The sequence below is a fragment of the Oryzias latipes genome, chromosome 22 (assembly GCF_002234675.1).
Source record: "Oryzias latipes chromosome 22, ASM223467v1".
In the NCBI taxonomy this organism is placed as follows: domain Eukaryota; kingdom Metazoa; phylum Chordata; class Actinopteri; order Beloniformes; family Adrianichthyidae; genus Oryzias; species Oryzias latipes.
In genome coordinates, this window is record NC_019880.2 from 2,239,261 (window position 1) to 2,252,559 (window position 13,299).

General features: G+C 46.9%; 1 protein-coding gene across 2 annotated transcripts in view; it reads left to right on the plus strand.

The window, feature by feature from the left end:
- mipol1 (mirror-image polydactyly 1) overlaps window positions 1-10,484 on the plus strand; it is a 31,067-nt gene extending 20,583 nt beyond the window's left edge. The window contains exons 11-14 of one of the 2 annotated variants that reach the window (XM_020699801.2): window positions 1,495-1,548; window positions 6,150-6,244; window positions 8,081-8,230; window positions 10,143-10,474. In XM_020699801.2, coding sequence (XP_020555460.1) covers window positions 1,495-1,548; window positions 6,150-6,244; window positions 8,081-8,230; window positions 10,143-10,209 — 366 coding nt within the window. In that variant the 3' untranslated portion in view covers window positions 10,210-10,474. Of the gene's footprint in view, window positions 1-1,494; window positions 1,549-6,149; window positions 6,245-8,080; window positions 8,231-10,142 lie in introns of both variants that reach the window. The other variant, XM_011492637.3, reaches the window with a different exon arrangement.
- The last annotated feature ends 2,815 nt before the right edge of the window (window positions 10,485-13,299 follow it).

Genomic DNA, 13,299 nt, shown 5'->3' on the forward strand with positions numbered 1-13,299 from the left:
CAGTTCCTGCATTAACACTCAGTCAACGCAACAAAGCCAAAGTCCTTAAATGAACGCCCAGTCTCTATGTATCAACACCCGGTCACCGCGGTAAAACTCAAATCACAAAATTCACAGCCGGTTACCACGGCAACGCCCGTTCCCTACGTCGATGTGCAGCTGCCACGGCTTCGCTGCCTGATTTAGCATTTTACCTAAGGGCCCGTTCTCAGCAGAACATTAGAACGAAAACATGGAACATAAAATAAAGTTCGGAAACTGGAGTCTTGGAGTATTGCACAGATGATCCAAGCGACTACATTTTGTCTGGTGTCGGACTGGGTCAGCTTCACCGATATTGCACCACTCTGGTGGTTCTACACTTGTTGGTACCACCATCCTCAAGATCCTGGGACGTTAACACCAGAGCATCTTCAAAATGTCCATCTTGAGTTTCACCGAGGACATAAATGCTTGAGGAGCCTTCTGCTTATTGGTGATTGGCTTTTGGTGGTTTGGACCAGAAGGTTCTGCAGGCCGCTGCAGGTTGAGGTTCCGCTTCTGGACACGACGTCACTCTCATGTCTGAACAACCCCAAAAAAGGCAGGCCTTCACCTCGTACCTGAGCCGCCCCCACCCACGTTAACCCCCTCGCTTACCTGCACGCGCGCCATCTTTTAACACCCCTCCCCTCTGCGTTAACACCTCCCCTCCACGGTAACTCCTTAATCCCGCCTCTATGCCGCACGGAAATATGTTTCAAATGCTGCCGTAATCCTTGGAGCAGCAGCACAAGAGGAGGAAGAGCACTCCACGCTGGAGGAGCGCTCTCCTCCCCCCGCCGCTCCAGATCCCTCGCTCCCTCTCCTCATCTCTGAGGGATTAGCTCCCTCAGCAGCCGGGGTTTCTGGGAAATATTAGAAAAGGGGGTGCAGCTCTAGCTTTCTGCGTCTTATTGAGCTGATATCGAGTAATTACAGGTTATTAGAGCTTATCGAAGCTCACCTGCCTCATCTCACACCAGGTCGACGGTTTGATTCCCACAATCTCACAGCCCCTTCAATTACTGCCACACATTTGAGCTCCTCACTCGAGATCACCTGTCGGATTAGACTGAAGAGGACTCGAGTGTTTTTATACACAAGTTAAAGGGTGGAAAAACTCTATGAAGGTAATTAATTACCTGCCGAGGGGAGGAGCTTGTGTGGGAGCTTCACAGGAGGATGCCATTAGATCAGGGGTGTCCAATTCCAGGCCTCAAGGGCCGGTGTCCTATATGTTTTCCAATCAACCGGCCGTTGAAGCTCCTTATTGGCTAAACACACCTGATCCAGGTAATCAGCAGCAGATGAGGCAGGGTTTTCTGGAAAACCAGCAGGTTGCCGGCCCTTGAGGCCTGGATTTGGACACCCTTGCATTAGATTCTTTGGAAAGATTTGAACTCAACAAAACTGGTTACCTGGTTGTAAGTTGATTTTGTTCCCTCTGACCTGGTTCTGGTTCTGTGTCGGCAGTGGAAACGTCTGGAGGAGGAGCTGCTGCAGCAAAGAGAGCAGCTGGCCAGTCAGGTAAGCTCTCCCTCTTTCAAGATGGGATGTAGTGAAAACAGCCTGGTGGGGGCGCTGTTCCCGCTGCACCACTTACCAAACACTAGTCGGCAGGTTTCAGCTTTAATCTTTCACTTTTCCGTCTGATCCAGTTTTGCTTTTTCTCCTTTGTTTATTAAAGAAATTTGCCACTAAAGCTCATTTGAGAGAAAATTATTTTTTTACATATTTTCTCTGCATGAGGCAACGGCAGGGTTTTTGTTTTTTTTGTCTTCCACTTCACAAATCAAGTGTTTTAATGCTTTAATTTATGGGATGGATTCCATCTGGCGTCATGATTTCAGTAGAATCCACGGTATCTCAGTAGAATCTGCAGCTGCGGCTGTTTTTCTGCAGAAATAAATTAGATTTCGTTATTAATGTAGCTCTCCTCTGTGTATCCTCCTGAAGCCTGTTAATTAGGCCACGGGGCTCTGGGGGGGATTACCACCAGGAGAGCCTTTTAATTTTACACAGAAACAGCGGCAGCTGCCGTCAAATTAACGCCAGGCGCTCGCTGAGCCACGCCGGCAGACCAGACCGGCTAAGCGGTCCAGAACCCGAGCAGCCGGATTCTGTAGCCGAGAGGAAACATTGGTGCCTGGTTTCTGTTAAAACCTCAATATCTGAAAATCAACAAATAATTACATTTAATACGTCAATCCTCTAAAGTCGCAAAAACTCTGCATGAAACCCTGCTGAGAAAACAACACAACGCAGTAGGACAACACAACTCGACCGCTGGGCCCCACAGGCTCACGGACCACAGGAGGGCCCTGCACATGCTGGTGTAAGGAGGTAAGGACGACCTAAACTGAAGCGGCCTCCCTTTGGTCCTTCTTTTGAGCTCCTGAAGGGACGTCTGGGAATCCTTGTAGGTAAACTGCAGAGAAATCTCACTACGACGTTTAGTACTTCAGATTTGAGACATGTCACCTCACAATCCGTGCAGCAGAAGCCTTTTATGTTCTGATCATTTTCTAAACTGTAAATTCTCATTGGAATAGTTGGATAATATGTCATGTTATCACTGATCCACCAACACATACAAACACATTTTCCACATTTATTTTACAGACAGTGTTACTAAAGACCCACTTCAGTCATCTTTTTAACTGTTTTAAAAGCGTTTCCGGTGTTCTTTTGATTATAATATGCCATTTTTAGCCTAAATCAATCAAGTAGAAATTCGCCTCCAAGATGTGGGCGGGACTGTTGGAGCAACCCCGCCCCCTCTTCCTCTCCTTGTTTTTTTTGCCACATTCTTTTTATTGAATTTTCAAAGTCATAAATAAATACAGAAACACAATTTACAATTATAAATTTCACTCGAGTCAGCCATTACAAAAATTGCAACTTTATCAACAGTTTTTAGGTAATGCTTTCTCTTATTCACAGTCTTATTATAACACCCCCCCCCCCCCGCCTCCCCACCCCAAGAACAAGAGTGCCTCTCCTTGGATATTGACAAAATGAAGAATATAAAGTTAACACACTTAAAATTAAGAGAAGAAAAAATAATAAATAAAAATTAAAAAACAAAGGTTCCTCTCCTTGTTGCTGAGAGTTCAGGGCAGGGAGCTTGTGCCTCGCCCAGCATATTTTCACAAGAACATATTAAAAACACCATTTTCATCGGAGTTGGTCATCAAAGTATTTTAGGTGTTGGGTGTAAAGGCAGTTATTACAGGTGTTTTAGATTTCACTAGTTATTTTTAATGTATTGACAAAAGGTGGTTTTACAGTTTAAAACACGTTATTGCTAGATTGATGTTATTTATGCTAATGGAAGTACAAAAGAGGTGAGTAAAGCAGGTGTAAACCAGGTGTTAATACAGTTTGAGGAGCATGTGTTAATACAGGTGTAATACCAGGTATTAATGCTGGTGTAACACCAGGTGTTAATACAGGTGTAACACCAGGTGTTAATGCTGGTGTAATACCAGGTATTAATGCTGGTGTAACACCAGGTGTTAATACAGGTGTAACACCGGGTGTCAATACTGGTGTAACCAAAGGTATAAATGCAGTTTGAGTAGCATGTGTTAATACAGGTGTAACACCAGGTGTTTATACAGGTGGTAACACCAGAGGTAATACAGGTGTAATAAAAGGTGAAAAACCAGGTGTTAATACAGTTGTAACAAAAGATGTTAATGCAGTTTCAGTAGCATGTGTTAATACAGGTGTAACACCAGGTGTTAAAACAGGTGTAACACCAGGTGTTAAAACAGGTGTAACACCATGTGTTAAAACAGGTGTAACACCAGGTGTTAATACAGGTGTAACACCAGGTGTTAATACAGGTGTAACACCTGGTGTTAAAACAGGTGTAACACCAGGTGTTAAAACAGGTGTAACACCATGTGTTAAAACAGGTGTAACACCAGGTGTTAAAACAGGTGTAACACCAGGTGTTAAAACAGGTGTAACACCAGGTGTTAAAACAGGTGTAACACCAGGTGTTAATACAGTTGTAACAAAAGATGTTAATGCAGTTTCAGTAGCATGTTTTAATACAGGTGTAACACCAGGTGTTAAAACAGGTGTAACACCAGGTGTTAATACAGGTGTAACACCAGGTGTTATTACAGATGTAACACCAGGTGTTAAAACAGGTGTAACACCAGGTGTTTATACAGGTGGTAACACCAGGTGTTTATACAGGTGGTAACACCAGGTGTTAAAACAGGTGTAACACCAGGTGTTAATACAGGTGTAACACCAGGTGTTAAAACAGGTGTAACACCAGGTGTTAATACAGGTGTAAAAACAGGTGTTGTATTAAAGCGCCATAACAAGTTAACACTGGTAACAGGTGTCAATACAAGTGTAATATCAGAAGATATTACATGTGTAACTGAAAGTATTAATGCCGGGCTAAATACAAATATAATAGAGGGTACTGTTGTTAATGTTGGTGTTGGTGTTAGGGCATGTAAGTAATTAGATTATTTTTCGAATATAATCTAGACATAATACAGCTGTAACTACAGGTATTATGTAATTGAGTATAATGACAGCTGCTTTTATAGGGGTAATTATAGATCCTGCAGTGACTGTTATCATAGATGGTAATGCACGTGTAGTTCCTCACGTTAACAGTGCAATTATCAGGCACAGGTGTACTTCTCAGGTGAGAACCGTGAACTGATCAAGTTCTGACTTCTGCTTACATTTTAAAAACAGCAGAAGACGATGGAGTGTCCTCCCCTCTCCTGTTTTCCTCCTCTGCCCACCTCAGGTCCTCATGTGAAAGGTCAGGGCAGTTTTCTCCCACCGACTCCCCGGTCCTCCTCTCCTTATTAAGACTCCTCTCATTCACCCCCTCTTCATATTAAAAGTCCAGGCGTTGTAGTTTTCTTCCCTCCTCCCCTTGTCCTTCCTACTACGATTGACCTTAACTCCTCATGCTAAAGGTCAGCTCGGTGGCGCCCCCGCCTGCTCGTCACCTCATTTGGAAATGACTGATTAATAAGCCGGGCAGCTCTTTTGAAGCGTCTCCTCCGGCCCGGCTGGAGAAGACACATATTGACTCTCTGGGTTTGCTTTCTCTTTTGATGTCTCACTTTAAACTCTAGGACCTTGAGAGCTTTAATTAGAAAAGAGGAGGAGGAGGTCAGGATCCGGCCTGTAATCCCCGCTGGAGTCGGCCTCCTCACAGTTCACCCAAACTCACGGGGAGACGCAGAGCACGCTGTCAGCTCCTGCATCAGAATGAGGGCGCCGTGTGTGTGAAAGGAGGGGCTGCATATGTTAGCAGACTCGTCATAATCGCACTCGATGACCGTCAGGACTTCACACGGGCCGCATCCGTCACGGGTCAGCGACTGAGCGAGCTGGGTCACTGCAGACGGAAAACGGACGTTTCCCAGAACTTTTATTAAACTGAGCATTAAATGCTGTAATAGGATGTTTAAGACATGATCCAAGAACCATCACCGGTTCTGGTTCCTAAAAAGAACGTCTAGCTTTTATTGTATTTGAGATGAAAGCCTAGTGGCAGAAGAACCAGGCAGCGCCCGTGTAGAACCCACAGAACCAATCAGCCGCTGTTACTGTTCGCTAAAAATCCGGAGCGTTGATCTGGACAGGTGATCTGTCAGCGTTTTCTGAAAGCTTGACAGCAGAAACATGGAGCTGGGTTTACAGACGACATGCTCAGGTGGAACCCATCTCCTGCAGCATCAGGTCTGTCTTGTTGTTTACCGTCTTCTGGTTCCTCCTGACATTCAAACACCCCCTGGTCATTTATTTATAGAGAAAGGGGCATTGGATAGGAAAGACCATAGAAACCAGATGTAACTATGTCAGATTTTAACCCAACTTCCATCTGCAGTCGCCTGGCAGGTCGATGTTTCAGAAATGAAACATATTTTAAGAGATAGACAACAAGAACATAAAATGCAAATACAGTAATGCAAAACGTTTATAATATTTGAAAGTCAGTGTCTGTTAAGTCGTAAAGTTTTCTGATTCCTGGTCATTTGTGATGACACGTTTGAGATTCCTGACGCCAAGATGACCAAATGCTTCAGGACGTCGACCACGAGGAGGTGTCTGACCCGTGTTTGCGTCTGCAGGAGGAGCTTCTGCGGCTGCAGCTGGAAAGAGACGCCGCCGTGGAGGAGAAACATCGGCTGGAGGCGGAGATCCGGGAGCTGCGAGCCAACCACAGGTCAGCGCTGCCTCGGCGTTCCCTCCCTCCGTCTGACCGAGTCGTCATGGAAACACCAGTTCTTAGTTACCGGTTCTGGCACTGCGACTTTTCCCGACTCGCGTGGCAGAACCGTCGCTCAGCACAGTTCGGACCTCCCGAAGAGGCCCGAGTCCAGTTCAGCTTCCAGAGGAACGAGGCAGAATAAAGATGAGCGAGATGTGAGCGAGCGCCGAACTGTGAGCTTCCATGAAAGGTGGGGATTGATGCTGAACGCCTGCAGGCACAGGTGCCCGGCTGCAGAGCCCCCCCCCCCCCCCCCCCCCCCCCCCGCTTCAGGCTTCAAACTCTATTCTCATCCGGCAGATTCTAATCTGTAAGACAGGTTTCTTTGGGTCCACGTCTCGCTTTTTAAGAACTCAGTTTCAGTTCATCGCCGACGCAAAAGCAGCCAAGGTGGACATGAGGCACGTGGGTGGGAGGAGCTTCATCTGCATCAGCGCCCGATTAGCAGAACATGCCTGTTTTCATATTCTTAGCAGAACATGCATACAGTTTCTTTTCTTCCCTCCCGAAATTGTTTCTGCTGCTAAATCTTTTTCCCATCTGCTCCGATGGAAAACTCTGCCAACAGGAAGAGTCTGTTTTCTGAGGGAAGCTGCTAATGAGCTTTCTGAAGCCGTTTAATGCCCAGTAAGACTCCAAATCTAGACAGATTTGAGTGTTAAAATTCAGGGGAAAAAAGAAGAAAACGTCAGTGAGGAACATGGACTCCCTCCCCCAAAATAAGATCCCGTCTCTGATAAGACACAGACATGTTAACGCGCTTGTTAGATCATCTTATCTGGAGTTCAGGTCTCCTTTCATCGTGTCACAAAGGAGGCAAACTTTTCCCCCCATTTATTCTCAGGAGAAACCAGCAACAGAAAAAATCAGGCGAACTCGGCTCATCTTTGTCAGCTCAGAGTTTATCAGGGAAATCTCTTCTCCTGTCTTTGTTTTTGAACCTCTTGAACTTTAATCCAGACTGGATGTAAATACAAAAATGTCAGGCTTCCTGATTCCTCTTTTCTTTTTTTTCCTTGTCCTGTCCAACAGCTGAGCAGATCAGAGCTGAAGGCCTCTTGTGTTGGACAGATTTACTGTTGTAATTAATGTTTATGGATCTTCAGAGAAAGAAGTGTATTTGAGGCTGAGCTTTATTAAGTCATCTTGAGGAAGGACTTGAACTAAACCAAGTATGTGAAAAGCTACAGCAGTGATCCTTTTCCTGGACAGGATGAAAGTTTTTGATAAAATCATATCGCCACATCAAGACATCATCAGCCCCTGACGGATTATCGCTCTGTAAATGGTTCCAAAACCTAATCTAGAATCAGAAAATGGTTCTAAAACCTTATTTAGAATCAGAAAATGGTTCTAAAACCTTATTTAGAATCAGAAAATGGTTCTAAAACCTTATTTAGAATCAGAAAATGGTTCTAAACCCTAATCTAGAATCAGAAAATGGTTCCAAAACTTTATCTAAAATCAGGAAATGGTTCCAAAACGTATCTAGAATCAGAAAATGTTTCCAAAACCGTATCTAGAATCGTTTATCTTTTTAAATTTGGTGTAAAACCTGACAGAGATTTAAGTTCAGCAGAATAGAGCTGCACAAGCAGATTTAGTTCTAGCAATCGGAGCTGCCACTCTGTGAATGAGGCTGTTCTGGATCATTGAGCTCAGTGGCTTTTTAAATGGTTCTTCTAGAGAACCTTGGCAGCAGTAACTACATTAAAACACTGTTCTGCGCTCTCCTGGCGGATCAGACACCGCTGGTTGACGTTTCAGTGAAGCTTTCTCTTCCTTTCTTAGGCTTCAGGATCCCGGCTGCCCCTCTTCGCCTACTGAAGCTCCACCCCTCCTGCTCCAGCTGCAGCAGCTTTCCAAAGAGAAGCAGAATGTGGAGGCGGAGCTACAACGTTGCCAAAAGGCGGAGTTAGAAGCCTGCGAGAGGGTCCGAAGGTGGGTTTCTAACTGAGACTTTTTTTTACAAAGAGAACTTTTCTGTGCAATACCAAAAAAAGACAACAATCCAACACATGAGTAGACGACAATAATAAATAAAAGCACATCAACAATGGTCATAACTTCCTGTGAGCTCATATCCTCTGAGGATCTGTATCAAAACAAATTTCCGTCCAGGAATTCAGACAGACCTTCAGTCTTCATGTAGTTGGTTGTTCTGATGGATCGTCTTCTCTTTTAAAGGAAGAAGTCTAGATGTTTGCTTAGATGGACCAAAGTGAATCTCTGTCATTTTTATGAGTCAATGTGAAGCTAAACGGCTAAGAGCCCCCAGACCCGACATCTGAAAGTCTTCTGTCTTCTCTTGATTCTCAGTCTGAGTTCCAGGTTGTGTGTGCAGCGTCTCTGATCCTGAATGTTTCTGCTGGAGAATTACCCAGAAGGACGGATTCTGGTGTGAGATGGATCTCCTTCTCTAACTTCTGAATATGTCTTCCCCCACCTTTGACTTTCTTCATTTGGCCTCGCTTCCATGGCCTGCAGGGTTGTGTTGCTCATGGCCCGTGTCAGCGCTGGGTATTAAACCCCTGACCCTTTGTCGTGATGTGACCGCTGACCTCCTTTTGGGTCACAGCAGGTCCACTCTAGCAGTTCAACTCTATGTCTTCTAAGGCCCAGAGTGTGAACAACTGGCTGACGACCTGGTGAAATCAGTAAATGTGTCTGCTGTGCTGCTTAGAAAGAGCAGCAGCTCTGGATTTAGTGAGGTGCTTAGGAAGAGTGAAGGATGTCCTGGAATGTGAGGAGCTTCAGCTGCAGACTCCAGGAGGAAAGCCTGCGTGGTCCAAGCGCCTTTGATCCTCTCAGAACCACCGCCCTCGTCTGCAGCAGCCATGGCCGAGGCGTTCAAAGACCGCTTAAGCATGTGGGACTTAGGAGCTTTGCCGTGATGATTCATATTCAGCAGACAGCAGAGCGAGCCGCCGAGCTGATCAGAAAGAATTAATCCATCAGATTTGGACTGGTGCAGAACCACGGCGTGACTTCTTCTGCTGCTCCTCTCCTCATCAGCCTGAAGACGAGGGGATGAAATTCGTGATGATAACGGCTTAAGGCGAGCGTCCTCGTCCTCCAGGCACAAACCTGCCGCTCGGCGCTCTCATCACGCTGCCAGCGGGCGGCTGAGAAGAGCCTCGAGCTGAGGAGGCCGTGTTTGCTCTGTGATGAAGGGGAGCTGCTCATTACCGAGACGGGGTCCGTGTGAGAGGAAGAGGAGCACAGTGCGGGAAGGTCATCCACTCAAAGACGCCGCTGCTCCACTCTCGGACCTCTGAGAACATCTGAACCGGCTCCACGTCAGCAAAGATCTCCAGAGGCGTTTCAGCAGAAACACAAACGTGAAATGAGGACAAACTCCTAAAATTTTGTTCAACTCTAAAAATGCAAACTTCACATGTAGTCATGGAGACAGAAATGTTGAATTGTCTTCAGGTTCTCTTGTTTTGTTTTAACCCTACAGATCCGAACTTTTTACAGGGTTTTACAGTCAATTGGACATTTGTTTGTGTGTTTATTTTGGGTAGCAGCAATTAACAGCATCCAAAATTAATACAATAATTCCAAGAAATAAAAAAAAAACTGCCAATTTTGAGCCTGTGGGTTCTCCAGGGTTAGATTTTGGGTCAAAAATAACTTTAATTTTTCAAAAATCCAGCTCCTCCCTTTCTATTTTCATGCATAACGTCATTGAAATTTGAAGTGAATTCTGAACCCCTGATTGGAGAAAATGTGAGATTGTAATATCCCACTTTGGCCACAGGGGGGCAGTACTTAAGCACTCTGTAGGGTTGGTTGGTTGTTGCTTTAGAACCTGAAGGACAGGGACTCTAAACAACTATTTCCTTCCAAGGTTGGAGCGACTGGTGGAGGTGTTGAGAAGAAAGGTGGGAACGGGAAGTCTGCGGGCCGTCACCTGACCTTCACCTGACCTCACCTGACCTTCACCTGCACCTGCGTTTTCATCTTAGCTGGAATCGTGGCAAACATCTGCCAGTTCTGCCGTCACAGTGAGAGGGCCACTCACCTGTGCTAACCTGAAATGTTCACACCATCTTCACCTGTGTTGTACCTGCCCTTCTCTGACCTCACCTCGCTCCACCTGAAGTGCTGACTGAGGTGAAGCAGACTTTTTTTGTGTTGCTCCGCCTGTTCTGTGTTTCTTCATAAATGTGGAATAAATGGATCAGATCCAGCTGTCGGTGTCTGTAGTCCGAGCGCAGCTTCACCTGTGGAGGTGGGAGGACGGGCGGGGTCAGACGGGTCAAACATGAGCAGGCGTGGTGCTGCTTCTGCTCGCTCTGCGGCGTCGGAACTCTTCTGCACCTTCATCGTCTGTTCTGAGGAAGAACCCTCCTCCTCCTCGTCGGCCTGAAGCTCTACAGCTCCTCTGTTGATTTAAGGTTCATGTCTCCTGCCTGAAACAGAAGCGCTGCTCACTTTAATTTCGGAGGATCGCTGTGACAAATGAGACTCCGTGTTCCCTAAAAACTTCCAATTAAAGTTTGACTTTGAAGTCTCGCAGCTCGGCTGTCAGGTGACCTTCAGCCGCTCTCCTCAGGTCCACCTGCGGACCAGCTGGATGCCGACAGCGGGGGGCGTCGACGGCCCAGCCAGGTGAGAAGACTCCTGACTTACAGGAACCCCCGCCTGTAACCAGGTATGAACTGTAAAGAATGACCGTTGGTCCTGCGGGGGCTCAAACGGTTGGCAGATGCTGACGGATGTTTTGTCTGCTGGGAGAGGAAGTCATGTGATCGTCGTGGTCATAGTTTTTCAGGTTTAGAAACAAACCAGAACTTCTTACAAAGGGCAGGGGGAAAAACAGCCAATCCCAGCAAACCAGGGCTTTAATGAAGACATGCACAGGGTTTCCCTCTGTTATCTAAAGGGGCGTTCCCACCCACCTCTGCTGGTTACCGTGGAGACAGCAGATCACTTGTGGTCGACTTGGGTGTCCCAGTCTTAATCCGGCTGCCGTTAATCTGCTTGTTCTCAAGAAAGACTCAGTTTGTTGGAGCTCCAACTTCTGACGCCACCTGTGAGTCTGTGAGAGTGTGTCTGTGTGTGTTTGTGTCTGTGTGTGTGTTAGTGTGGAAGTGTATTTCTAGTCTGAGTGTTTGTATGTTGTTGCTTCACGCACTTCCCTGGCAGAGCTGCAGCCCGTCTTCACAGAGAATCCTGTCCTTTGATTGGCCCTTTTTTTGTCCTCACTTCCTGTGTGTAGCAGCAGTAACACACACACCGGGTCCATGACACTGCAAACAAACACAAACCGGTTTAACACACACACAAACCTCATGTGTGAGCACCGCATTGACCCTTCCTCTGAACAGGGGAACCCAGAACCATCTGGCAATTTAATCCTCCAACCCGATCTTTGTTGGGAAAAAAAAGGCCTCGTTTTTGGGAGGAATCTAACCCACAACCTCCTAGTTTCAGGCTTCACGCTCCTCCTCTGGGACACTGTGCTGGCCCACATACAGTTTATGTCATAAGTTATTGTTTAGAACTGTGTTCTCCATGTCCAGGTGCAGTTTCACCTCCAGAACCCGTTCATGGGTCGACCGTTGAATGGCTAAAGAAGTGGTGGAGCGAAAGTCGGGTTTTAAATGTTCTGCCGGGCTTCGTCTTGCAGAGAGCTTTGCTGTCCGGTTTAGGTTGTGGTTTTCGGTTGAGCTGGATTTAAACCATTGTAGTTTTGGAGAAAAGGTCCATTTGCCACAACCGATCCGCTCGGTGCCAGAGTTTAGTAGAACGTTCTCAGCCAGGCCCCCCCCCCCACACACACACACCACCCAGTTGTTCACACTGCACCTCTAGGTACAGCTGCATTCACATGTTTGCAGATGATATTAGACTATTCATCAACAGTGATAGTATGGAGGTGAAGCAGCTGATTGGGTGGTGTTGAAAGCTTAAATGTGGAGAAAACCTTCTTGAGTCCGGAAGTAACTTTGATAAGTTTGAAAACGGAACCAAGTGGAACCGGGTCAGTTCACAGAGAAACCGCTAGGAGGCTTTTTACCCACTATCGCTAATTCACTCGAACGTAAAACTTTATTTAATTGTGTTCTTTTTCTTTTCTTCAGTGGAGTGAATTTTTGTAAACTTCATTTAACCAAAAATGAACACAAAGGGGGCGTGGCCTCTGGATTGACAGATGATTTAACTGTTTTGGAATCATTTGGCTTCAGCCCGTTAGCACAGCGATTGCTGACGTCACGTCTATCCGTGAACAGTTTTCCTGGATGTGGATGAAGACGCTGCTCCACTGAGACCATTGATCGGACTGAACCGGACCAGCGAACCAAACAGAACTTCTGGGTGGGTGTGATGCTCACCCTGCTGTGTTCACATCTGGATCAAAGGTCGGATCCCACCTCGTGGTCGGAACCAAGCCGTGCTGAAAACAGGTGAGTCAGTCTGTGTGTGATCCGGGGCCACACATGCTCGGCAGTGGGGGCCACAATGACCGTGAAAACTCTGCCAATTACACCCCGACCCCCTCCCCGGACCACCAACCTTCCGGCTGATCCACATCAGGCCTCTCAAAGCCCTAATAAACTCCGTCCGCATCATTTTAATGGAAAAGTTGCGGCTCTCTCTTCTGTGGATCTTTGTGTGAGTGCGGGGGGGGGGGGGGTTCTTTGCTCTTTTTGGCGGCTCAGCTCAATGCTGTTATTGGAGATAATTAATTCCAATCCCCATCAAAAGGCCTGAGTGGCCCCCGGGCCCCCGCGCGCGCCTTTCTAGTGCGGCAATGAAAGGCGGGGGGGAAGAAAGGGGCCGAAGGCCGACATGCTCCTCCATAAGGCGGGGAGGGGGGGGTTGGCTGGGAGGGAGGGGGGGTCCGCCTTACCCCGCCGGGAACATATGGCCCCAAAGACTCAACTGGTCCAGAACCGAAGACCCAACTGCGCTACGATCACCGAGACTCGGAACCACGGAGCAACCGTGACGAGGATCTGGGTCAGGCGGTCCGAAGATCCAAACCCGTGAAACGGGCG